Source organism: Oenanthe melanoleuca, chromosome 18 (genome assembly GCF_029582105.1).
Source record: "Oenanthe melanoleuca isolate GR-GAL-2019-014 chromosome 18, OMel1.0, whole genome shotgun sequence".
Classification (NCBI taxonomy): Eukaryota; Metazoa; Chordata; class Aves; order Passeriformes; family Muscicapidae; genus Oenanthe; species Oenanthe melanoleuca.
The window spans coordinates 7,516,651-7,541,252 of NC_079351.1; the positions used below are offsets into that span (position 1 = coordinate 7,516,651).

General features: G+C 51.1%; 1 protein-coding gene across 1 annotated transcript in view; it reads left to right on the forward strand.

Annotated features, from left to right (window-relative positions):
- The window catches only part of MGAT5B (alpha-1,6-mannosylglycoprotein 6-beta-N-acetylglucosaminyltransferase B), a 69,270-nt gene extending 45,336 nt beyond the window's left edge, over positions 1 to 23,934 (forward strand). The window contains exons 9-17 of the mRNA XM_056505907.1: positions 5,459 to 5,590; positions 6,351 to 6,484; positions 8,116 to 8,246; positions 10,434 to 10,589; positions 11,508 to 11,654; positions 14,015 to 14,131; positions 20,491 to 20,565; positions 21,106 to 21,371; positions 23,361 to 23,934. Of these exons, the coding sequence (XP_056361882.1) occupies positions 5,459 to 5,590; positions 6,351 to 6,484; positions 8,116 to 8,246; positions 10,434 to 10,589; positions 11,508 to 11,654; positions 14,015 to 14,131; positions 20,491 to 20,565; positions 21,106 to 21,371; positions 23,361 to 23,559 (1,357 nt within the window). The 3' untranslated portion in view covers positions 23,560 to 23,934. The remainder of the gene's footprint in view (positions 1 to 5,458; positions 5,591 to 6,350; positions 6,485 to 8,115; positions 8,247 to 10,433; positions 10,590 to 11,507; positions 11,655 to 14,014; positions 14,132 to 20,490; positions 20,566 to 21,105; positions 21,372 to 23,360) is intronic.
- Positions 23,935 to 24,602: the final 668 nt, after the last annotated feature.

Below are 24,602 nucleotides of genomic sequence, written 5' to 3' on the forward strand. Positions count from 1 at the left end.
AAGTGCCTGGAAGCTCTGAGCTGGGTTCTTAATGAGGCAGCTCAGAAGTAGATGCTGGAAAATTACAAGCAGCACTTTGGAGCAATGGCTGTGCCCACAAAAAAAAACCCAACAACTTTAATAAGTGGAGGCTTTGCCTCTGGAGCACCCATGCCCTGGGGTCAGGGGGCAGCCTTTTTCCTGGGAGAAGCAGCACAAGGGGCACTCCTGGAAGCTCCAGCTCCTACCCTTGAGCATTGGGAGTGGTCAGTGATTTTGGGGGTGATTTTGGAGTAAATTTGGGGGGATTTTGAGGTGATTTTTGGTATGTCCAGCTGTTTTTCTGGGTAGGGGAGAGGCTGGGACAGAAGGGGCTGCAGAGCTGTGAGCTGCTGGGGAGTTCAGAAAAGCACTGAAAGGTGCTTTTCTCAACGGTCCCCTCGAAATTAACTGCTCATAAAGCAGGACAGAAAGTCGAAGTAAATGGGATTTGATGCCTCTCGGGGTCAGGGCTTTACAAAGTGTTCCCGGAGCTTAATTGCTCCTGTGTCAAGTTCTGGGCTCTTAATTCTAGTCCTGGCAAAGTGCTGGATTTGAAGCACGTGCCTGTACCAGGTGCTGGCAGCCCTGTCCCTGCTGTGGCCAGGGTGTGGTTTGGGTGCTGAGCCACCCTCCCTGTGCTGGGGATGGAGCTGGAGCTGTGGTGGGACAAGGCTCTGCTCCCCTGCCCCCAGTCTCCTCTCAGTGCAGTTTTCCTGTGCTTTCCATGCTCACTGAGGTGTGCTCAGGCTGCAGAAAGGGCTGCTCAGATGGAAACACCATGTCCAGAAAGCACGTTTCTAATTGTCTCCTGGCAGATAAAAGCCATCTTTCTGTCTTGCATCTGTTCACATGAAAACCTGCACCGTGCCCAGGCTCTGGCTTCACTCCCCTCGCCAGCTGGCAAAGCCAGTCCTGCTGTTGTGTGGGAGAGAGAGGAACTGCTTGTGGAAACAGCCAGAAGTGGCTGGTTCTGTGTGATCCTGGTGGAGCTGTGTGCAAAGGCTGTGGATTGATCAGCTCTGCACTGGTGGGGAGGAATCTTCAGCCTTTAAAGGAGCTCCTGGTACCTGAGCCCAGCCTGGCCTTGGATGCTCCCAGGGATGGGGCAGCCACAGCCTCTCTGGGTATTCTCTGCCAGGGGCTTACCACCCTCACAGGGGAGAATTTCTTCTTTTTTTGGAGCTGGTGGGACAGCAGGAGAGCAGCCCATCTGTCCCAGGGTCTCTCCAGGCATCACCAGCACATGAGTGCTCAGTTTCTGCTGCTCCCTGCAGGAATCCCAAGTATTGATTTCTCCTTTCCTGGGAAGTTCCTTCATATTTGCTGAATCTGTGACCAGAAAGAAGTGTTTGTTCTGGCACCCTCCTGTGCATCTCCAGGTCTTGGAAATAAATAAATGGATTACTGAACTTCCCCCCTGGATGGGTAGAGCTGTGTCATAAATGATCAATAATGAGCCAGAGAAACTGTCCAAAACTTGCAAAAGTGAAACCATTGCAGGTGCTGAAATTGCTTGGAAATCTTCATTTCCAATGAGTGCTTATTCCAGCAGGGGGAAAACAGAGGGCAGGCAGCAGGATGTTCATCCTGTGGGCTTGGATTTGCACTTGTTGCTTTTGTTGGGGTTGTCACAGACCCCTGGGAGCTGCTTAGGCCTGGCTGTGGCACTTTTCATCCCTGGCTAACGTCCCAGAGCCTGCTGGGCTCTTGCAGCCATGCAGAAGGTGAGGGAGCAGCAAGGACACGATCCCTGCTCTGTTCTCAGCCTTGCTGATGGCAGCAGATGTGGGCAGAGAAGATGCAATTAAATATAATACACAATATTGGCCCAGGCTGCCAGGAGATGCCCACGAGATCTGTTTAGTGCTGGACTTCTCAGCACCAGGAGTGAAAATGCAGAAAGAAACGTTGGGTTAATTTAAAAATAGGTCAATGGGATGTAAAGATAACCCTGCAGTCATCTGACTCCAGAGTGCCTGCACTGGAGGGGAGGGAGGGGACGCTCCCCTGGCTGATTAAAGTACCTCTGAGAGGAAAATAGCAGGACAAGAAGCTGCTGGAGATTTATTCTGGAGTAGGCACAGCTGGTGGAGGCAGCTGGCGCAGAGGCGAGCGCGGCACCCACTTGGATCAGAGAGGAGCCAGGCCCAGCTGATGCTCTGCTCTGGGATTTGGGATGGGAAGAGCCCCTGGAGCACCCCCCAGAGCTGATCTGGGATGTGGGGAGGTTCCCAGGGGCTGGGGTGGGGTGTTTTCCTCAGCAGCTCCCCGGGCTGCGCTGGCGGCGTTTGCGCTCATCAGTTTTATCTGCGTAATTTCAGGCGCCATTAATAGCACATGGCACGAGGAAAAATCAGGGAAATTGCACTCCAGCCATGAGTGAAATTGGGTTTAGTAGAAAATTAGTTGACTTAACTGGCAAATGATGAAAGCCCGAATAAAGAATGTTTAAATAAGGAGGAATTAAAAAAAAAAAAAAAAAAAATTCTCCCCCCGCCCCCATCTCAGAGGTGCAGGCTGGATTTGCATGAGTGGAATATTAAAATCAGTGTTTGGGGAGGATAAGGGGGGTAAATGAAGAGATGTTCTGCTCAAAGCCACTGCTCCTGCTCTCAGAGCTATTCCAGCCTTGCAGCCATGGCACAGGGAGCAGAAATGGATCTGGCAAGTCCTGAGCACCTGGAGAGGGATGTGTGGCAGATTGCAGTGCTGATGGGAGCTGGGAGAGTCAGGCCTGCTCTCCCCAACTGGTGGAAACTTTTTTGGAGGCTTCAGGATGAGTTACACTAATTGCTGCCTCCTGCAGCCCCTCGTCAAGCTTGGTTAGGGCTTCCTTAAATTACAGATTGTTTTGTAGTGCAGTGGCTTGTGTGACACGTACCAGCTAGAGGATGGTGTGTGCTGCAAGCACAGTGTGATGGTTTGGGGATTTTTAGTTAAATACAAGGTTTATGGATTGGTTCCACCACAGTGCAGGTTGGTGTAAATCACTGTTTGTCTGATGACTGAAGAAAAAGCAGCACTGTGTGAGCAAATGTGTTGTTTAGAATTCCATCTCTACAAAATCCTGGCTTAAAAATTCCCCTTCAGCCTTCCCAGGAGGTTGAGTCTCCTTGGTGCCCTATTTATTGTACCGGGGTGGCTGTGGGAAGTGAGAGCCTTTCTATTCCTGCCATCTTCCCAATCAGTCCTGTCGTGTAAAATTGTGCATAAAAGTGACAAAACTGCAACCTGTTCCCCCTGCGGCGCCCCCAGCCAGGCTGCCCTGAGCTGATGCTGAGATTCCTTGTGACAAGAGCAGTGAAGCAGCTGCAAAAGCAGCTCTTTGTCTTAAATTGAAATTCTCTGCTTTTTCTGGATTTAGCCAGCGAGGTTGTTGCACATTTACATATTTTTCTGGAGTCCCTGTCGTGGTCAGGAGTTTGGGGTGACCCTTCAGGGGTGTCAGGCTGGAAGAGGGATCTTGGTGCTCAAGGATTTGGACCACATCAGAGTCATGGAAAAGTCTGAGTTTAGAGGCAGCTTTTAAAGGTCTTCTGATCCAGACCCCTGCAATGACCAGGGCATCTTCCACCAGATCAGGTTCAGAAGAAGATGGAGGTGTGGCCAGGAGCAAAACAAGAGCCCTTTATCATATTTCTTATGGCAAACAAATTTCTGGCTCTGCATGGCCCTTTCTGATGTAAGTGAGAGACTGGAGAGCAAATACTTGTGATAATTGTGTCCCTTGGCTTGTTTCCTCTGGAAACAGCCATGGGATTAAGAGGTGAAATGCTGAAGGGCTCAGCAAGGTGAGGACCTTATGGAAGTGCTCCCCAGAGGATGGACCCTGGGGCTGTGGGTCCATCTGAGCTTCAGCTGAGAAACAGATAAACCCCAGGTGGGGCTGGAAAGGGAATTCTCAGGCTCAGAAGGGAAATGTAGAGAAATTAAGAAAACCAGTAAGAGAGGCCGCAGAAAAGGAAGGATTCAAATCTGGGAGTGTAAAATCTGAGCAGAACTTTTATTCCTCAAAGAAGAGAAAATACGTACAGGCATGGCTGGGATAAATTCCCATCTCCAAACAGGGGTTCAGAGTAAGTGAAGAGCCCAGAAGAAAACAAAGACAGACGTCCTGGCAGGCAGGAGCTAAGGGTGAGATTTCACAGTGTCTGAGCTCAGACTTGTGAAACAAAACAGGAATTCCTCAGCCGTGTTGGAAGGACTGAGAATGAAACGGGACAACTGCGTGGTGGGAGTGAGACAGCCTGGGTGGACCAAATCAGCTCAGCAGCTTGGTTTTCCATGAGGATGCTGCTGCTTTTGGGGTGTGAGTGGAGTTATGAGGATGAGGGATTATCATCTTTAGGAGGAAAAACAAAATACAAGAGCATTGAAACTGCAGAGTGAATCAGCCTCTGAGCAAACTGGCACTGGGAAATCACAAGTACAAGCAACATGGATTTTTGAGAAACCTGCTGAAGCTGGAAGGTGTCACAGGGTTTTTTTTTTTCCTGAGAAGGAGGAAACACGGTCCAGACAAGCAGATGGGCTGTCAGGCTGACATCAGTGGTACACTTGGTAGAACAGCTTTGGAGACAGGGATTCATCAGTTCACAGAGGTAATTGGAAATGGAAGGAGACACTCCACAGGTTTACCAGCCCTGTATCTTGCTGGATTAATTACATCTCACCCTGGCAGCGAGGTAACTGATGGTCTTGATAAAGAGATTGCAGTCAGTGGAGTTTATTTGGATTTTCATAATGCATTTTATCCACTGGAGGAGGGAAGAGGGGCTGAGTGTGGCTGTTTGTAAGGAACTGGCTGGAAACCCCCTGAGTGACACCCAGGGCTAAGATGCCACTGTTTTATGGAATTATTTAATAAATGGGACAAAAGTGAGAAATTCAAATTAAATGTGCCCAACATCCAAGGACTGGCATTGCCAGCAGAGTCAGGGAGAAGCTGAGAGTGCTCTGGGATGTGGTGGGTCAGGACTGGAATAAGAGAAACATTCCAGGGGATGCTGGGAGGGATGTGGAGCTGGGAACAGGGAGCTTTAGGTTCAGCTGGGAGCCTTGCAGGCAGAGAGGAGAGGAAATATGTGGCTTGACAAGTCTGTCACTGGTGTGACTGCAATGAAGGTAAATGAAATCTGGTGTCTTCAACAAGAGAGGTCCCAGGGAGGGTGTGTGGTGACTGGGATGCTGGTGGTCCCTGGCTGGGGATGCTGTGCCTCACAGTCCATGTGGGAGGAGCAGGAACTCAGCTGGAGCAGTGCAGAGATGGGGAGGGACCAGGACTCTCCAGATCTTTAGCCTGGAAATAAAATCTGGGGTGAGAGGAACCATCTGCCTCCCCCTCCATCAGAGAGGAGCTGTTTGATGGCTCCTGCTCAGTGCCAGCAGGGACAGCAGTGTTGGTGCAGCTGGGGCTGATCTCTCCTGCTTCTCCCAGTCACTTAGGGGTGCCTCCAGGACGGGGGAACTGCCCCCTGACCAGTCCTCTGCCCTTCGACCTGATTTACACCGACTACCACGGCCTGCAGCAGATGAAGCAGCACATGGGGCTCTCCTTTAAGAAATACAGGTAAGCAAAGCCACTGCCTGCTCTTGTTCTTCATTTCATTAATTAGCAAGCAAAGACTAAAGAGACTGACCAATGCTAGGAGCCAGACCCTTTGATTTTAGGTTTGATTTTTGCCTGGCTGGTGCCTTGCTGTGTCCCCTGCTGCCATGGCATGAGGCACTCTGAGCCTCATGTATTTAGGATGAAACCTCATTAAAAGAGAGTTGTGGAAAGACCAAACCCTGCATGTGGCTGCAGTGTGTTGATGTGTGCCAGGGGTGGGCACAGCATGGAGGGGAGTGTGAGCTTGGGAATTTGTAAGGAGCCCTGCCTCTGGCTCCTTGAGCATCAAGACAAATGTCATCATCCCCTGGTACATCACCAGCCAGGAAAATCTGTGATTTAATTCAGTGCTGATAGACCTGCTATTTATTATGTTTTTTCCCATCTCTCCCAGTATCCTACACAATTTTATTAGAGAGAAAAATGACAAGCTGCGTTATTGCTTTTATTATAAATGCATTTGCTCTCGCATTCAGCTGGTTTTGCTCTTCCCTTGCTTGTTGCTGCTCTTCTCTCCTCAGCCCCGTGCTGGTAGTGCCTGCCTCAGCATTCCCAGGATATTGGAAAGGCATTAATAAGCATTTGGGAGGTTCATCATCCTGGCAGCTGTCAGGGTCCTGCAGAGGGACATTGCCCAGCAGAGTTGGGAAGGGCTGCCTGGGGTGTGCTGCAGAGGAGGGGTGCAGAGGAGGCTCCTGAGGCAGTGTGTGCTCTGCAGGTGCCGTGTGAGGGTCATTGACACGTTTGGGACAGAGCCAGCCTACAACCACGAGGAGTACGCCACGCTGCGCGGCTACCGCACCAACTGGGGCTACTGGAACCTGCAGCCAGCCCAGTTCATGACCATGTTCCGTGAGTGGGCCTGCCTGCACAGCCTTGCACTGGGAAACTGAGGCATTTCTCTGCCAGGTTGAATTTGCTGGCCCTAGTGTTGATATCCCAGATATCCCAGAGCAGAGGCTAGGCAGAGAATAAAGTGGGGATTTATTTAAAGCCTTTAACAGAGACACCTGGGGAGTGCAAAGCCTCACAGAGGGTACACCCAAGATGGACAGCAGTCATGAGTTTTTCAGACTGAAATAAGTTTGTCTATTTGCATATCAGGGATTAATCCTCCAATTGCATCTTCAGGCAATGAAGTCATATTCCCCCAGTTTGTTTCTCCCATTCACTTTTGTTTATATTTTTTGGGGCCTGAGGCTGTGATGGTGACCTTGGTTCTCAGGCCTGGAAGGATTGTTTAGTCTGACCAAAATGTGAAGAGAGCTTGCTAACACTCTATCTGCAGTTCAGAGTTACACCCTGTAAAGGTTTTAGAATCAAAACCAGTGAGAGACTCCAAGTCAGAAGTACAATTTAATAGGTAAAAAGAGAAAAATAAAATACATACAATAGTACAAAAGAAAAACCACTGCCAGAGTCAGAATACAACCTGACACCCCATAGTCAAGGTGGTGGTAGCAGTGCAGATGGAGGGGTGTTGTTGAAGCAGTGATCCTGTAGAAAGGTCTGGTAGCTCTTGTCCTCTGGAATCCAGTGAGTAACAGCTGCTTTGTTGTTCCAAATCTCAGTTTTTATCTGGGTAGGAAAGGCTTGGCTCCTCCCCTGGCTGGAGCATCTCCCAGTGGGATGATGGAATTTTATCAGTCATGCCCTGGGACTCAGTGGCCATGAACAGGAGATATCTCCTGGAGGGAGGATGGGTTATTGGAAAGACAAAGAACATTCTCCCATCTGGTTTTAACACCTGGCCCATTAGAAGAGGATATCTCCCACAGAGATAAGGGTCACTGCCCCACCTGGTTTCAGCAGATGCTGATAGAATCCACCCCTTTGGGCACATCTTTATATTGTAACCTAGGACACACCCTAATACAGGATCAGAAAAATATAAAAGCTAAAAACATAAGGCATCAGTGGGGGCCTCCCAGGGTGGTTCTGAGGCTCTGAGATCCTCCAAGGTGATGCTCAGGCAGTGTTGTCCTCCCTGGCTCTGCCCCTGCTTCCCCCTGCCTGCAAGGAGCTCCTGCTGGGCCACAGAAAGATCCAGGGAGAGAGAGCAGGCTGGTCCAGCACAGTCAGGGCACAGCCAGCAGCTTCCAGCTGGGGTTTGCCTGGTTTGATTTCCGCTGGGATTCCAAAGGTGAGGGCAGCTCAGGGATTGGGATTTGCCTGTGGCGTGGATGGGAGATGTGCATGTCTGGAAGGAGCCCAGTGTCCCACTGGCTGCTGGGTGACTCAAGAGTTCCTTTTTCCTGGCTGGGTAAAGCCCCTCTGCCAGCCTTAAAAACACCTCTCAGTGTGCAGAGCTGCTCGAGTGGGTTCTGAAGCCTGGATTTCATCAGCTGCTTTGATAGGGAGTCAAGCTCCATTTTCCTCCAAGCTCCAGCAAGGCTGGGCTCATCTCAGGCTGCATCCCCAACCCTGGGGACATCCCAAAAAACATCTGTCCAGCCCCTGTCTCCTTCCCTTGGTGCCCACAGCTCACACCCCTGACAACTCCTTCATGGGCTTCGTGTCGGAGGAGCTCAACCAGACGGAGAGGCAGCTCATCAAGGCCAACAAAGTGAGCAGCATGGCCGTGGTGTACGGCAAGGAGGCCAGCATCTGGAAGGTGGGTGTCCTTGGGGACAAGGACAGGCAGCCCCAGCCTCACCCCGAGCTGCTGAGGTGCAGATCTGGGTGTGTTTGTGGAGCATCATCCTTGTCCCAGTCCTGGGGGAGTGATGTGACACATCCAGAGCCTCCAACAAACAGGGAGAGGCTGGTGAGATGCCATTCCCTGCTCCTTGCTCTGGGTGATGCTTCCTCCCAGCAGGCTCTGAGGCTGAGGATTTCCTATCGATGATTTTATGTAATTAATTATAATGATTGGGCTAATTAATTGCAGTGGTTGCTGCATTATGATGGGGATAGTTTGTGTCTGCTTTCAAGCACTCTGTGAAATGGGGTTGTGCTGCCCAAGCCTGGAGCAGCTGGGGGAGAGGGGTGGGGACTGCATGGGGACAGCCCCCAGAACATCCCCCTGCATCTCCAGAGGGACTGTGTGTGCTCCCCCCATCTAATCCAGAGCTAGCAAGCTGCTTTTCCTTCCAGGGCTGTAAGAAGGAGCTAATTCTCATTGTCTGTTGATTTATTTCTATTTTTCCCCCTGTGCACCGCCTGGGGCTGCTCCAGTTGCAGGTACTGTACCACACCAGCTGCTGCTGGGCTTTGCCTCTGCGCCTCTTCTCGGGAGACAAAAGGTTTTTGTCAGAGTTAACTTTGCCTTGACGTGGGCTTGGTCCTCTGGAGCTGCTGGGATTGATGTGGGTTGATGCAGTGGGGGCTGTTCCTCCTCCCCTTCCCAGATTTCCTGATTAGCAGCTACTAATTAGCAGGGATGCTCGTGGTGAGCCAGGATCTGGCCATGCCATCCCCTCTTCACTGGAGTTTGTGGGGTTTCCATCACTCCCCAGGTCTGAGAGCAAATCCCCCCTGCCTCTGCCTGGCTCGGGGGCTCCCTAAAAGCCCTACTGAAACCCACTAAATCTGATTTTAGGAGAACTGCAACATCTTGTTGTATTTTTTCTACCATTCCCCTGCCCTTCCTTACCCAGAAGTTTCCTTGCAGCTTGGTTAAGGTAATTTGGAAAGGCACTGAAGAGAGTTCAAACCCCAGAATGGACATTTCCCTCCACCCCGGGTGCTACAGGCATTTGCTGTGTTGAGTCAGAACTCACAAACAACATCACTTTTCCCCAAACTGCACATTTGGGGTCATTTATTCCTGGGTGAAGAGGCTGAGGCTGTGCCTTGCTGGTTCCTTGAGGCCAGGCTGCCTGGCCTTTGCTCCCCATCTTGTACCTCTCCATGGAATAAAAAAGGGACTAGAGGAATTTTTCCTTATTTTGAGTGGTTTTGAGGTCTAGAAAGGCAAAGCCCACCTCCATCTTTTGGAGCCAGGTTCTTATTTACCAGCCTTGGACCAAACAGCCTCTCCAGAGCAGGATGTTTTTGACATTTAGAAACATTTCATTAAACCTCCCTTCCCTTTATTTCTCATTTCCTACCCCTCTGAACTTCTCACCTCTGGCTTACAATAGGAGTGGAAGTTTTAATAAGCTGGGAAAGCCTCAGAGCCTTGGAGAATTCCAGGGGTCCATGGCTGAGGGCAGAAATACAGCATTTGAGGAGGCTTTAAGGCAACATACAGAGTTTTCTCAAATTCCCCATTTATAACTCCTTATTCCCCCTGGTCTTTGCTCTTTTGGGGCTGTTGCAGCACTGGAAAATCCAGCATCCATAGGATAGGCCCTTTGTGGTTTTTTCAAGCAAAAAAAATCTGCAGTAGAGAAATTATTAAAATGAAATTCTGCTTTGGAGCAAAAGGAGGGAAGCCTCCAAGAGAAGAAAATTGATTACCCCCTTCATTTTCCAGGTAGTGAAACAGGATTAAATCTGAATGAGAAAACCCTTGGAACTTGTTACTTGGAATAAAAGGCTATTAGCAAGCTCTGGTCTTTGCAGACTTCCTTCTGAACCCTCTGAAGCTTTAATTCAGCAGCTCCAGAGTGGAAGCTGCCCTTGGAGGGGACAGGGAAGGCAGGATGATCAGAGTGGTGGATCCTGCAGCCATGTGGGCTCCCCAGGAGCCTGGGGCAGTCCTGGATGTGTTTCCAAGGAATGAGGAGGGGCTGGTGGGGATTTCGCACTGGGTCTGCCTGAAGCATGGCAGTTTGAGAGTTAAACCCCACCATAACCACGGTGGGGAGGTCAGACCCATCCTCTGGTGTAGCTCAGTGTCTGCCCTCCTCCCCAGGGCAAGGAGAAGTTCCTGGCCATCCTCAACAAGTACATGGAGATCCATGGCACGGTTTATTACGAGACGCAGCGGCCGCCCGAGGTGCCGGCGTTCGTCAAGAACCACGGGCTGCTGCCCCAGCACGAGTTCCAGCAGCTGCTGAGGAAGGCCAAGGTGGGTGAGGGCACCCCAGGACCCTGCCCCCCCTTACCTGTGCTCCTCCCAGGCTGGCAGGCACCCCCAGCTGGGATAATTAACTCTCAGCCAGGATAATTAGGCAGGAAGGGAGCGGAGCACATTGCAGATCAAGATGTGTCTGATGAGTTTCTCCTTGCAGACTGTCCACAGGCAGAGCACAAAGTTTGCTCATTAATTCATTTATTGCTGAGTGGGGTGGGTTGGTTTTTTTTTTACCACCTTATAGCAGTGATAAAAATAAACGAGATTCTTGGAGTCTGTGGGTGTGGGCACATCCCTGTCGCCTTCAGCTGGTGCCTGGGGAAAATATTCCTGATTTACCAACACAAACAGCTTTGGCAAAGCAACGTTGCTCCATGCAGGCCAAAGTGATGGTTGTAAGCACCAGCTCCTGGACACTCCATGGCTGTGCAAAGTGGGCTGTGGTTGATGGGAAAGGGGGAATTTTGAGCCCAGTTTGTTGAACCCCACTAGAGCCTTGGTGTGCAGGAGCAGACAGCAGAGCAGGGATGCAGGTGGGTTTATCTGGGAGGTTTCCTGTTGCATTTTAGGCAAAAAGATAATGCAGCACAGTTCCTCATGCAGTGGAAAAGCAAAAGAGAAAAAGCTTTATTTAAAGAAACACTACACTTACATAGGGTAGTATGTGCAAAACAGAATAGAAAAGACTCATTGGTCCAAGAAGGCAACACCTCTTTGAAAACATGCTTTCTGCAAAACATCACCAGACACTCACCCGGCTCTCAGCACCCTGCAGGTGCATAATCATTGTTGCAATTTATCCTTGTGAAGGCTGAGAAAGGCGAGGCTGCTTTTCCCCTGGCTGCCAGCAGCACCCAGCAGCAGTTTCCCCGCGTGGGAATCCCTGTGCAGCGCTGTGTTTGTGCCTTGCAGCTCTTCATTGGCTTCGGGTTCCCCTACGAGGGCCCGGCCCCGCTGGAGGCCATCGCCAACGGCTGCGTGTTCCTGCAGGCGCGCTTCCAGCCTCCCCACAGCTCCCTCAACCACGAGTTCTTCCGCGGGAAGCCCACCTCCAGAGAGGCAAGTGCTGTAAATGACCAGCAAAAGGCTCGATATCCTGCAAGATCTAGATTGATTTGTTTTATATGGACAGAGCAAGCAGCGCTGGGGAGGAGTGAGGGGTTGCGGGAGTCTCTGGAATTCTTTGTGTCGGGGTAGACAGTGTAGGACAAAACTCCAGCTCTCTGTTGAAGCTAAAGGCTACAGTTCCAATTTATTATAAAAGAGCCTGCTAGGGGCTGCCAGGCACAGCCCCAAAGCAGGATTAAAGAGATAAAAAGGGGGGAGGGAGAGAGAAAAGAGGAAGAGTAAAAAAGGGAGTAAAAGAGAGAGTAAAGAGACCGACTTCCTGTTTGCAGTACAGTAGATCTTTTTCCATTATGAATATTCTAATTTTCAAGAACCAATCTAATACAAAATACAAATTCTATAGCATTTACATGCAGCCTATAGGAATCCTTATATTAGCATAGTGTGTTACATTTTAAACTCTGAGATCTAATCTTTGGACCCTGGCAAGTCTTTTGTGACCTTTGGTCTTGCTCTCTGGCCGAGGGCATTGTTCTATCAGGAGAGGATTATCTTCAGGGGCCATCCTATTGTTTCATAACTAGGGCTTTCCTGTTTTACCTTCCCCAACAAGGGGTCACAGCCCACTCCACGCTCCATCAAACTTCGGTTTGCAGCTCCTTTTTGTAGGGTGGTTTTCTCGTAGTAATCAATAATTGTTATTTTTTTTTGCTGTCATAATTTTGCCAGGTAAGCAGTGGTGGTCAAAAAACATCTGTGAGATCTCTAGACGGTATGAAGTCTCTGGGAATTGTGATGTCAAATCTCACAGATAACCATCTGATCTTGGTAGATAAGGAATGGCAGAAGTTGGGAAGTCTGGTCTTAGTAGATAGGCTGCAATTGATTACACAAAGGCAGGAAATCTGATTTTGCAAAATCTGTCAGGCTTGTTTTGCAAACTGCTATTAGATACAACTTATTTAGAAAACATAATATTCATAACATGAAGCAGTGTCATGCTTCATTTCAGACCTCAGTATTTTGGATTATACAAATCCCAATACTTTTATGATTAACACGAATCTTTTATCAATTATCACACAAGTGTGTTCTGGGGCCAGCCTGAGGAGGAGCAGCTTCCATGCTGGAGTTTGGTTATTTTTGGCAAGATTTCCTCTGGTTGTCTGCAGATGGGGTTTGCCATGGATGGAAGGGACTGTGCTGTAGGTTTGGGGTTTCCAGGTGGTGCAGGAGCAGACCCCCAGCTCCTTCCCCGGCAGCCCAGGTCCACACGCTGCTCCCAGCCCAGGGGATGCTCCCCTGCCCATCCCTTTGTCCCCCCAGAGGGACAGCAGGACCTGCACACAGTGGCTGGGCTGTGAAATCCCCCCCAGGCTTGCCCATCGCTGGGAATTCAATCTAAGTAGAGCAGGAACTCTTTAAAAGTTAAAGGCTTGAGAAAATTGCCTCTTTTATTATTAATAAAGTGGATAATGCAGTGCAAGGCTCCCTCGCTGAGCAGGGAGTGAGCTGGGGGGGGTGCAGCTGGGCTGGGCTGTCCTTGCACCCCCCAAATTCGGTGTTCACACCATTCGGGTGGGGCTGGGGCTGTAGCTCAGCCTGGAGCCGGGGTGGCAGCCAGGGCAGGGCTGTGAAATGCCTCAGGGTGTTTGTGTGCCGGAGGGGAAAGAGATGATCAATCTGCTGGGAAAGAAATGAGGAAGGACAGCGATGAGGAGGATAAACCACTCAGCTCTTCTCCTCCAGCTGGCAGGGGTTCAGCTCCCCTGTGATGTTTTGTGGTGCCCCCAAAACACCTCCTGGGCTCAGCAAACTCTCTCTTCCCTTCCCAGAGGAGATCAGGGCTGGAAAGGCACCTCGGGGCTGAAACAAAAGATCCCCAAAAACCACCTGGGTGGGCAGCCCAGGGAAGAGCAGGGATGTCAGTAGCTGTGGAGTTCCAGGGTGATGCAGCTCCCAGTGCCAGACTTCCCCAGCCTTCAGTGGCAATGAATTTTCACCGTGCCTTGTTCCTAGAGCTGGCAAATCTGGAAGTGTGGTACCTTCACACTCCTTTCCTGCCTTTTTTCCATCCCACAGAACGGCTCAGGTCAAGGTTAAATTGTCCCTGTGTTACAGGATGGAGATATTGCATGCTGCAAAAGGAATTCAGTGTTGGGAACGGGACATCCCAACTTAGTGGGAATTATAGAACATCACCCTGAGGCTGGGGAGTGCCTGCATTGAGAGGAAAGCTCCTTCCAGCAGTGTGTTAAACCCCAGGGTGTCTGTGGGGCTGCTGCTCCTCTCCTCCACCCCAGCCATTCCAGCAGGGATTGCAGAATCCAGCTGGCACTGCTGTGTTTCAGGTCTCCTCCCAACACCCATATGCTGAGGACTTCATTGGGAAGCCCCACGTGTGGACTGTTGACTACAACAACTCCGAGGAGTTCGAGGCTGCCATCAAAACCATCATGAGGACACAGGTACAGCTTGGAGCAGTTTTGGGGTCTGGACAAGCAGCAGCAGATGTTGGAGCCTGGCTCTCTTTTTCAGACAATAATTTATTTTCCTTTCTCCTCTAGATTTTTTCCTGCAGCCCCAGGGGCACACCTTGCTTTGGCACTGAGCAGTGTAGGTGTTTTCACAGGGCAGAGCTGTGCCTTTGTGGGATCCTCTGGTTCCCTGTGGGAAGCCTGGAGCAAGGAGAGGCTGAGATAAGGTCTGGGAGCAGCAGGCTGAGGTTGCTGGAGGTGTAGAGCAGTTGTGGGAGCTGTGATAACAAAGATGAACCCAGACAGCCACAGCCCTCTGCAGCTCCTTTCCCCCATTTCACTGATCATTACCTTTGGATGGAGGAAATCGATGGGAATGACTTCAGGAGTTGTCTCTGTGAGGGATGTGAGGAAGGGAGAGCCCCAGGGAAGGCAGCACTCCTGCTGTGCCCACTCTGGACACGCTCCCTCATGAATATTTACCTCCCACCCTGTGGCAGGAGCCTTTCAAGTTGTCCAAATTATTAAAGCCAGTTTTCCTGGAGGGGAGGAAAGTGCTGATAGCCATTTTGCTGGCACTTTGCTTCAGCAGGTGTGAGCCATCCCCTCTGGAGGACAGGGGTGTGCTGTGCAACCCAGGCTCAGGGTTCAGGGTGTGCTGCTGGTCAGAGAAGGGTCACCCTTGCTTTTCCCTGCATTAGAGGCTGCACTGGTGGTGCCTGTGGCCATCTGGGGACCTGATTCAGGTAATGCCATCACCCTGTGCTCACCTCCTCGAGGGTGATCACTGCAGCTCTTCACCTCACACCCATTTTCTCTGTGAGTTTGTAAAGACTGACCAAGCCTGACTTAGGAAAACAGTTGTTGTTTTGCACATTCATTCCCGTGTCTCAATTAGAATTAAATTAAAAATAATGACATCCCTGCTGCTGTGCTGCCAGGCCAGCTGTCAGAGCTTGACCCTCCACCATCTGGGCTGGAGGAATTGCTGTGGGTGGGAGGCTGGGAGCTGTTTTGGGAGAGAGAAGGAAATTTTCAGTTTTTCCAGAAGAGAAGAAAGAAAATACTGAAGCCTGGTGCTGCTGTGCTGCTAAAATAATTAAAGAAGGGTGAGAGTGAGGATGGAGGGAGGGCTGTGCTGCACCTGGGCAGCTGTGCTGTGCTGCTGCAGTGTTGGCTGGATGTGCACCAGGTCATTCAGGTGTTTAATGGTCTGGTTAAGAAGGAAAGGGTTTTAGGGAAGGGTTTGGTGGCGTGATGGGCTCTGGCAGCAGGAGCTGGTGTCCAGGACTGGGCACTCACTGCAGTGTGCTGCTGCTGTGCCCATCCCTGTTTTGCCCCAAACCAGGCTCTGTCTCAGCTCTTCTCCTCATCCCCACTCTGGGATCAGGACCCACTCTGCAGTGCCCTCCCACAAAGCATCCCAGCCTCTGGGATCACCCTCATCTGCTGGAAGCCCTAAATTTGCCTCAGATGAGCACCCCCAGTCACTGAGGTTTGCACTGTGACACGAGGTCACTCTGGAGAGGAGGGACTCCTTCCCACCAAGGAGTTAATCCACAATTCACCTCTCTGGGGTGTAAAGATGTGTAAATGCTCCCAGAGCAGAGCAGGGAGTGAGTGTGAATAACTTACAGCAGCCTGTCCCCCTGCTTCCTTTTTATCTTTTAAATAGGAAGGTCTGCTTTATTAGAGATGCTGTCAAGGCAATTAAGCCTAAAAATTGACCTACCTTACAGGTTTAAAAGCCTTATTATGGGCTTTGGCTCCAGGAGTCCATGGGTATCTTGTCTTTAAAATACTGTTTGTTACAGCAGGAACTGAAAACAAGGGCATTAGCAGGAGGAGCAGCAGAAAGATGGTAGCTGGGCAATTTAGTGTTCCTGTTCCCAGCCTGTTACTGGAGTTTGGAGAAATTATTTTACTGACTCCTTTTTTTTTTTCCTGAAGGCAAAATGGGGTGTTCTGTTATTGGCATATCTAATAAATTTGTCTGTGTTTCAGAATAACCACCATCAATTTATTTTTTTTTTCTGTCAAAACATCTCATTTCAGAATTACTGGAATGAAATAGTATGGTTTTGTTTCCCATCTGCCTGCCTTTGTTTGGAAATACCCTGCCAATTTATTGAAAGGAATGCTGGATCTGAAATGATGCATTTCCTTTTGATTCACCAACTCAGACAGATTGAACCTGAAACACAACATTTTCCCCCTCCCTGATGGGTGAAAACATTGAAAATGGAAAACTGACCTGAAATTCATTCTATTGAGGGATTTTTTTGTTGTCATATGACTGAAAAATCACATATCCCACAGATGTTTTACATCTTCTGGGGCAGAACTCAGTAAGACATTTTTGGGGATATGGGATCATGTGGGAAGACTGGCTCTGCCATTGGGTGGAAGCTGTGCTGGGGACCAGGGGCTGGGAGCTGGGAGCCTGGCAGGGAATTTGGGAGCTGGTTCATTACTTGGCTGTAATTCTGGTGTGGTTGAGCTGACAAGCAGCTCGCCCTGCTGTGGTCCAAGGGGGATTTGCTGATTCTCAGCAATATTTCAGTGACTCTGCAGCACCCCAGTTTGTCCAGCTGAGCCCAGGGCTGCAGCCTGGGGCAGGCTGTGCCATCCCAGAGCTCCTGCTGGGCTGGCAGAGCTCCCCAGGCACGGGGCTGGCTGCTGCCTTTGTGCAAACAGAGCAGTTGGGATGCAGCCCTCGTCCCTCCCAGCCTAGTTCTGCCTCAGAGAAACTTCTTCCTTCTGCAGGCAGAGCTGAATCATGCCTGGGACGTGGCTTGGGTTTGCAATCTGTGTTTTCTCCCCCAAGAACAGCCCTTGTGCTGCCCTCTCTCATCCTTTTGGAGGTGACACCCCTTCCAGGTCACCCTCCAGCTGCTGGGCAAGGTTTTTTGGCAGGCTGTGTCTCTGCTGTTCATCTCACTTGGAGCACTTTGGGTTTCCCTGATGGTTTGCATCCCTGACCTGTTTATAAGGAAAATTAAAACCAGGGAAGCACCAAACCCCTGTACCCCAGAGATCAAATCTCAGCAGAGGGACAGCAGAGAGACAAGTGGTGTCCCTTGGGAAAGGTGATGATGCAGGCTTGTCCCAGTGATGGATTCTCTCTGTTCTCCTGGGGTTAGAGGCTGGAAAAGGAGAGAGGTCTGCACCACCATTTTCTGGGCCTTCAGCTTTTCCCACTGTCAAAACCAGTCCTCACACAAGCAATTTAATAGACCCAATATTCTGGTGTAGTGAAGGGAGAAGGCTTCATTATATTAAAGTCAAACATACAGGACTATAATGGAAAATTATACATTTCAGACTATGCCTGAAAGAGTGGCACATTAAACATCACAGTGAAAATAGCTGGTTAAAATGTTCCAGCCTGCTGTTACGTGCCAGCACAGAATTGCATTATTTCTCTACTTATTTATCTGATGACGTTCAGATTTTTTTCTGCCCTGCTCTCTTTTCCTTTTGAATGAAGGAGACTTCATTCTCCCTTCCAGCTGGAGACTCTAAACCCACAGGGCTGTTGTGGTGGCTTCCCCACGGGACACCAGTAACTCCCTGCTTGGCTGATGGGGAGAGCACTGGGGCTGGGAAGCTCTGGAGGAGGAAGAAAAGGATGGCCAAGTCCATCTTACCAACCCCTCCATTCCCTCCCATGCCATCCTGTGCATCACTCTGCAGTGGGATGCAGTGATCCCCACCTCAGAACACCCCTCCTCCTCCTCCTCCTCCTTCCCAGAGCTCTGGGGACACCCTGAGCTCCTGATGTGAGGAGTGCCATCAACAACGTGGCTGTTGAGAAGACGCTGAGCCTGTCAGATTTTAATTAAACAATTATCTTCTCGAAATTGGCATTTTCTCAGTCCTGAGTGCATGAGCTGAATCCTAACAAAACCTGGAGAGGGGAGCAGAGGGAAGTGAGAGGGAGAGGGGCTGGAGCAGCAGAGGCTCCAGCCCATTCCTGATGCCCAGAGATCCCACAGGCTCCCTGTGGAGAGGTGGGATTGCAGCTGGAGCATCACCTCTGGATCCATGTGCAGCACAAGGAGGGTTTGTGTAAAGTGCTGCAGCATTTTGGGGCATGAGTCTGTTTCTGGAATTACATCTGGACCATGCCAGGCAAAAGGGGGTCCTGGGAAAAGCCCCCCATGAAAGCAGTGGTGAGATGAGGCTGAGCACTGGTGATGCTGAGCAAGGTTTGTCTCCTGCAAACTGGAGCCAGGCAGCCCCAGCCTGCCTCTGAAACCAAGACAGGCAATTTTGCTTTGAGAGGCTCTGCCCCAGTTAACTGAGAGCCCATCAGGAATTCAGAGGCAGGATTGGTGCCTGTCACTGTGTCAGCCCTGATTAGTGTGCACATCTGTAATTAGATGAAGCAGCTGTGATCTCCAGCCTGGCTGAGATTTCAGGTGGGATATTTATGGCAGGGAGATGCTTAGAGGGCTTTCAGCAGACGGAGCCTTTGAGCTTGGTTTTGACAGGTACTTCAAAAGGAAATAGCTATTTTGGAGGTGCAGAGCTCAGAAAATAGAAGCAGCAGTGTTTTCTGGATTAATTATCTTTGGGTGGTTTTGCTTATAATCCTTCTGAATAAAGCTCTGCAGAGATACACAAGGGGAAAGGAGGTCCCAGGACCAGCCCCTTCTATGCACCAACCCTGCACCTCTTGTAACATCTCTCTGGAGAAATGAGGGAGTGTGGAAAAATACGTCTTCCCAGGGCAGAATATTCCTTAAAAAATAATTTGTTCCAGAGGGAAGAGAGGCATCAATCACAGCCCTTGTGGCAGTGCTCTTCCCATGGGGAAAATCACTACAGACCTGGGGGCAGTGGTCAGGCACTGGTCCTGCTGAGGGCAAGGAGCCTGGCTGCCTGTTCCTGCCTGCTCCTGGCTGTTCCTGCCTGCTCCTGGCTGTTCCTACCTGCTCCTGCCTGCTCCTGGCTGTTCCTGGCTGCTCCTGCCTGTTCCTGCCTGTTCCTGCCTGCTCCTGGCTGTTCCTACCTGCTCCTGCCTGCTCCTATCTGCTCCTGCCTTCTCCTGCCTGTTCCTATCTGCTTCTATCTGCTCCTGCTGCTCCTGCCTGCTCCTGCCTGCTCCTGCGTGTTCCTGCCTGCTCCTGGCTGTTCCTGCCTGCTCCTATCTGCTCCTGCCTTCTCCTGCCTGTTCCTATCTGCTTCTATCTGCTCCTGCTGCTCCTGCCTGCTCCTGCCTGCTCCTACCTGCTCCTGCCTGCTCCTACCTGCTCCTGGCTGCTCCTAGCTGTTCCTGCCTGCTCCTGCCTGTTCCTGGCTGCTCCTGCCTGCTCCTGCTTGCTCCTGGCTGCTCCTGCCTGCTCCTGGCTGTTCCTGGCTGCTCCTGCCTGTTCTTCCTGCCCTAGAACCTGTGCCACCACGGTGCCAGGGACAAGCTCATGTGGGGACACAGCTGAGCCACCATGCAGAGCAGGGAGTTTGCCCTGCTGGAGCTGAGGTGACTCCCAGGACGGGGAGGACAGGCAGAGTGTAACTCACACTGAAGATATGCCATGGTTTGAGCACTGCTGACTCTGTAAGTAGCAGTTCTGGATGTGGAGGTGCAGGGACAGCACTGACATCCATGTGGGCAGCAGTGTTTGCTCCATCCCAGTGCCCACCCAGCTCCTGCCTCCCTGCCCCATCCCAGGACCACCAAGCCCCTGGGACTGGCAGAGACAATGGCTTCCACCCCATCACAGCCACCTGCACTGGGCAGCAAACCCCCAGTGGGGAAAGGGAGATGTTTTTCCCTGGATTGTGCACAGCCAGTCCCAGCCCTGCCCTTTCCTGGCCAGATTTGTGGTCAGAGCCTGGACCTTCCTGTCTGAGTGCTCAGAGATGTGCTGAGGTCAGGGGAGCAGAGGATGCCAGACCAGCCCTGGGGCAGCACCGAGATGCTCTTGCTCTGGATTAGTTGGCATCTTTCCAATTCTACCTCTTCCCCTGTAAGATTGCTCCTCCCTTGCCCACAGCTGCAGAGTGTTTCTTGGGTTGAACCAGCTCATGCTTTAGTTTGAAGTGACCTATTGGATGATTTGATTTATAACTTGCTAAAAGCAGAGAAAAGGGAGACTAAAGTGGAACAGGGTGATCTCATTTTCACCAGCAGGTTGAACACAAAGTACTCCTCTCTCTTCATCACTTTATGGCTTGTGAGCTTTCTCCAGCCCTAGGATTCTTCCCTGCTTGCTTTGGTGGACAGACACCAAAAGAGTCTTGGCCTTTGGAGGGTGGGAGAGCCATGCCCAAGGTTCTGCTGTCTCAGGGCAGGGCAAGGCTGTCCCCACCTGCTGCCTGTGCTCTGCTCTTGCCCTCCACAGGTGGACCCTTACCTGCCTTACGAGTACACCTGCGAGGGGATGCTGGAGCGGATCCACGCCTACATTCAGCACCAGGTTGGGGAGAACCCCTGTCCTCTCTGGGGAGCCATCTCTGTCCTCATGGCCAAGTTTCCCTTTTCTCCCTGGGGAGCATCTCTGTCCTCATGGCCAAATTTTCCTTTTCTCCCTGGGGAGCATCCCTGTCCTCATGGCCAAATTTTCCTTTTCTTCCTGGGGAGCCATCTCTGTCCTCATGGCCAAGTTTCCCTCTTCTCCCTGGGGAGCATCCCTGTTGTCCCCTGGGCATTGTGCAGCCACTGCCCTGATTGCAGAGAGCAGCAGGAGATGGGGCTGGGGGAGGTTTGTCATGGGGGTTGGGGGAGGACACCTGGGGCTGGGTCAGGTCCTTTCTGCTGCACAGAATAATACAGCACTGGGAGAAGAAGAGGTGAGAGAAGAGGTTCATCCCCCACAGCAGATGTCACCTCTGCATGCAGGTGACCTCAACCTGACGAGCAAAGACATCATCCCAAGTGCCCTCCTGTCCCACCAGCAACCTCCCCTCCCCACTGCTAACCTCTCAGGGCACTGACCCCTTATCTTCTCTGCCGCCAGGATTTCTGCACCGCGTCTCCCGCTCCTCCGTCTCCCAAGACCAGGAGTGCTGCTATGCAAAGCGCTGCGAGCCCGCTGGCGCTGTCCCCCAACTCCACGCACCTGGTGTGGGCGGGCGGGGCGCCCCAGGGCTGGCCCCCGGCGGGCTCCCTGCAGGTGTGGCTGTCGGAGCCGCAGCACGCGTGCACCGAGACGTGCCGCCGGCGCGGGCTGGTCTGCGAGCCCACCTTCTTCAGGTTCCTCAACAGGGAGGAGGTGTTCCTGCAGTGAGTTGGGGCCTTCTCAGCCAGCTTGTGGGGGGCCACCAGCCAGGCGACGTTCCCTTTGCTGCCCCCATCCCCTGCACCCGTTTTTGTTGTATTTGGGCTGTAGCACAGCGGTGAAAGGACATTGCAACAAAGATTTTCGTGTAGTGGGGAAGCAAAAATGAGGCTTTATTTGAAGAAACACTACACTTCTATAGGGTAGTTCGTGGTAGCAAGCATAGACATGATCTAACTGGTGCAAGGGAAGTGACACCCCTACAGGAGAGGTGGCACCTTTGGTCACGTAGCTCACACACCCTGCAGGTGCATAATCATTGTTATAATTTCTTTCTCTTATGTTTTTCTTCAGCAGCGTGAGAAATCTCAATACTACATCCCTGGTTCCCAGCAGTATCCAACAACATGTCCCCGTTTTGAAAATATTCTAAAAAAAAGAAAAAAATGTATCTGTGCTCCCCAGCAGGGCCTTATGCTAAGGAGGACAAACACATGCAGGAGACCTGAGGATACTAGCTTAGGTTCCAAATTTGATGACTTTCTTTGCAAGAAATCCACTACCAAAGCACCATTTATAATACAATAATAAAATCTGCTACAGTTCCCCAGAAGTAAAATCTATCACCATTCTTAATACATTTCAAAAAATCTGCCAAAAATTTCTCATGGAGTTTAAAACAGTTAACTAAAATCCATCTCTAATACAATTTACTAGAAGCAAAATTCATTGTTATTTTAATACATTGTAAAACTCTGGCTGAAAACCTGAGAAAAGGTAATACAATTCTCTAGAACTAAAATCAATACAATTCACCCGAACTAAAATTCAAAATTGCCCATTGATTTTAATAAAATCCATTACCAATTACCTGGCTTAAAGCCCAAACATTTTCCTCGTGTTGTCCCTCCCAAAATCCCAGTGATGAGCAGTGCAAGGCAGTTTCTGCTGCTCCTCGGGGCTGTTGCTGATGCCTGCCCCAGTTTTCTGGCTAATTCCAGCTAGCAGGGAGCATCTGGGCATTCCCTGATCCCCTGTCCCTTCCAGGAATGTTGTCTGCAGTAGGAGGTGTCCATGGAGAGTGGACAGAGCTGTTGGTCAGCAAGGGGCTGTGAGAGAGCCATCATGAGCTGGAAGGGACCTGCAAGGATCAATGAGTCCAACTCCTGAGATTTGGGTTTTGTGGGTGATTCTGTGCGTTGGGGCAGTCTCTGGGCTGCAGGGTTGAGTTGCCAGGCTCTCCCCTCCCTGTGTTGGGCTGGTGATGAGCACTCATGTGGAGCCAAGGGGTGTCAAACACTGACCAGCAAAGATCTGCCCCACCCTTAGCAGAGGAACCTCCCCAGGAACGACAAAAACCCTTCAGTGACCCCCCCCAGCAGAGCACTCACTGACCTTGATTTACCAAAATGAGAGTATATATCTCATACAATACTCAACAGTGACAGGCAAAAGACTCTCTAACAATTTAAAGTTACAAAGTGTGTGTTTATTCAGCGCTGGGCAGCAGTGTGAGGTAATCCTGTAATGCACGCTGCAAAATCACAGGTGATCACAGAGTCTGTTTATTGGCAAAGGATTCAAACAGATACATATTTATAATGACAGTCCCCTTGCTTCCTATTGAATAGGTATTAAGCATGAGTGATTGACTTCTTAAATTAAGTCTGGGGTCATTTTTGTGGGGTCTTAAAAGGAGGAAGTAAGGCGAGTCTTCCTCACCCTAAACTCTTGACTTTTCTATCAATGACAATACAAATGATTTCTGGGGATAGTCCAATTTTCCAAAGCACGGGTTTCTGGTTCATTGACTATGGTTTTTTTTGGGTCTGCTCACTAGTTTCGTCTTTTCCCGCTGTCTGTTGACAGACAACCGATTATTTAAGTTTCAGACAACTACTCCCTTCTAAACTTTAATTCCTTTCAGCGAGGTAACTAAAACGCTAATTTTCCAGGCTGAGTGTTTCAAGCTGCCCACCTTTCCTTGTCGCCAGGCTCAGCGTGGCGTGCGACAGCACGGAGCTGGAGATGAACCACCTGTACCCGGCGGTGGCGCCCAACGTGCGCGAGTGCTACCTGCAGAAGGAGCCGCTGCTCTTCAGCTGCGCCGGCCACCACGCCAAGTACCGCCGCCTCTGCCCCTGCCGCGACTTCCGCCCGGGACAGGTGGCTCTGTGCAGGGACTGCTTGTGACACCGCGTCCCACCGCGTCCCACCGCGCCCCACCGCGGGGGCTCCTCCTCGCAGCTGCAGGAGCGGGGACAGAGTCCGCTGACAGACTCTGCGGGTTGTTTTGGCCGCCAGCCAGCTGTGAATGAACGTGTCCTGAGCTTTGGGGTTGTTTTCTTCCCGAGGAGCATCGTCAGAACCCGCCTGGACCTGGTGGTGCTGGGATGGGGTGGTGGGCAGAGACCTTCCCCTCCTCTGCCAATGGGACAAGCCACCAGCAGACTGCAGTTTCAGGGTTTTCATCTTCTTCAAGCATCCTAAGTTGTTTTATTTATTGATTTATTTTTTTTTTAACCCTCACCCTGACAAGTGGTAAATTAAAGGGGAATCCACACCCAGCCCATCTGTGGGAGTTCTTGGGCAGAGCTGCACTGGGGGGACAGGGGGGTGATGCTGGTGGCTGTCGTGGATGTGGAGCTGGGGGAGGACAAAGCTCAAGGAGAGTGGCTGGGTGAGATGGACACATTGGGGATTTCACCTGGGTACCCCCAGGAAGAGCCAGTGTGGGCTGGGCAGTGAAGGGTGGGATGGGGCTGGGGTGGGCTCCTGGGAAAGCTGCTGCTCCCTGGGCAGGGCAGAGGTGCCCAAAGTGGTCCCCCCAGCCCCCAGGCTGCTCCTCACCCTGCAGGGAGCTGAACATCCCCCCAGGGATGGCTGGAGGTGATGGTGAGGGCACAGGGGCTGCTCGGGATCCAGGTGAGTGGGCAGAGGGGAGATGAGCTGCAGCACCCAAAAGGAATTCCTGGTGGGCACTGACCAGGGCAGAGCAGCTGAGAAGCAGCATCCTGACTCTGTGTGCCCCAGATGTGCCAGCACAGCAAGGGCTGAGCTCCAAGCTGCCATCTTCCATAGAACTCTTTCCTTCTTCACCTTTCCCTAGTGCTGTTCCTCTTGCTTTGGGGACTGGGGGTTTTTACCCCCTTCCTGGTATGTCCCCTGGCTGGGTTGGTGCTGGCTGGGTTGATGCTGGCTGGGTTGGCCTGGTTTGTTTTTCTAGGGTTGCTCAC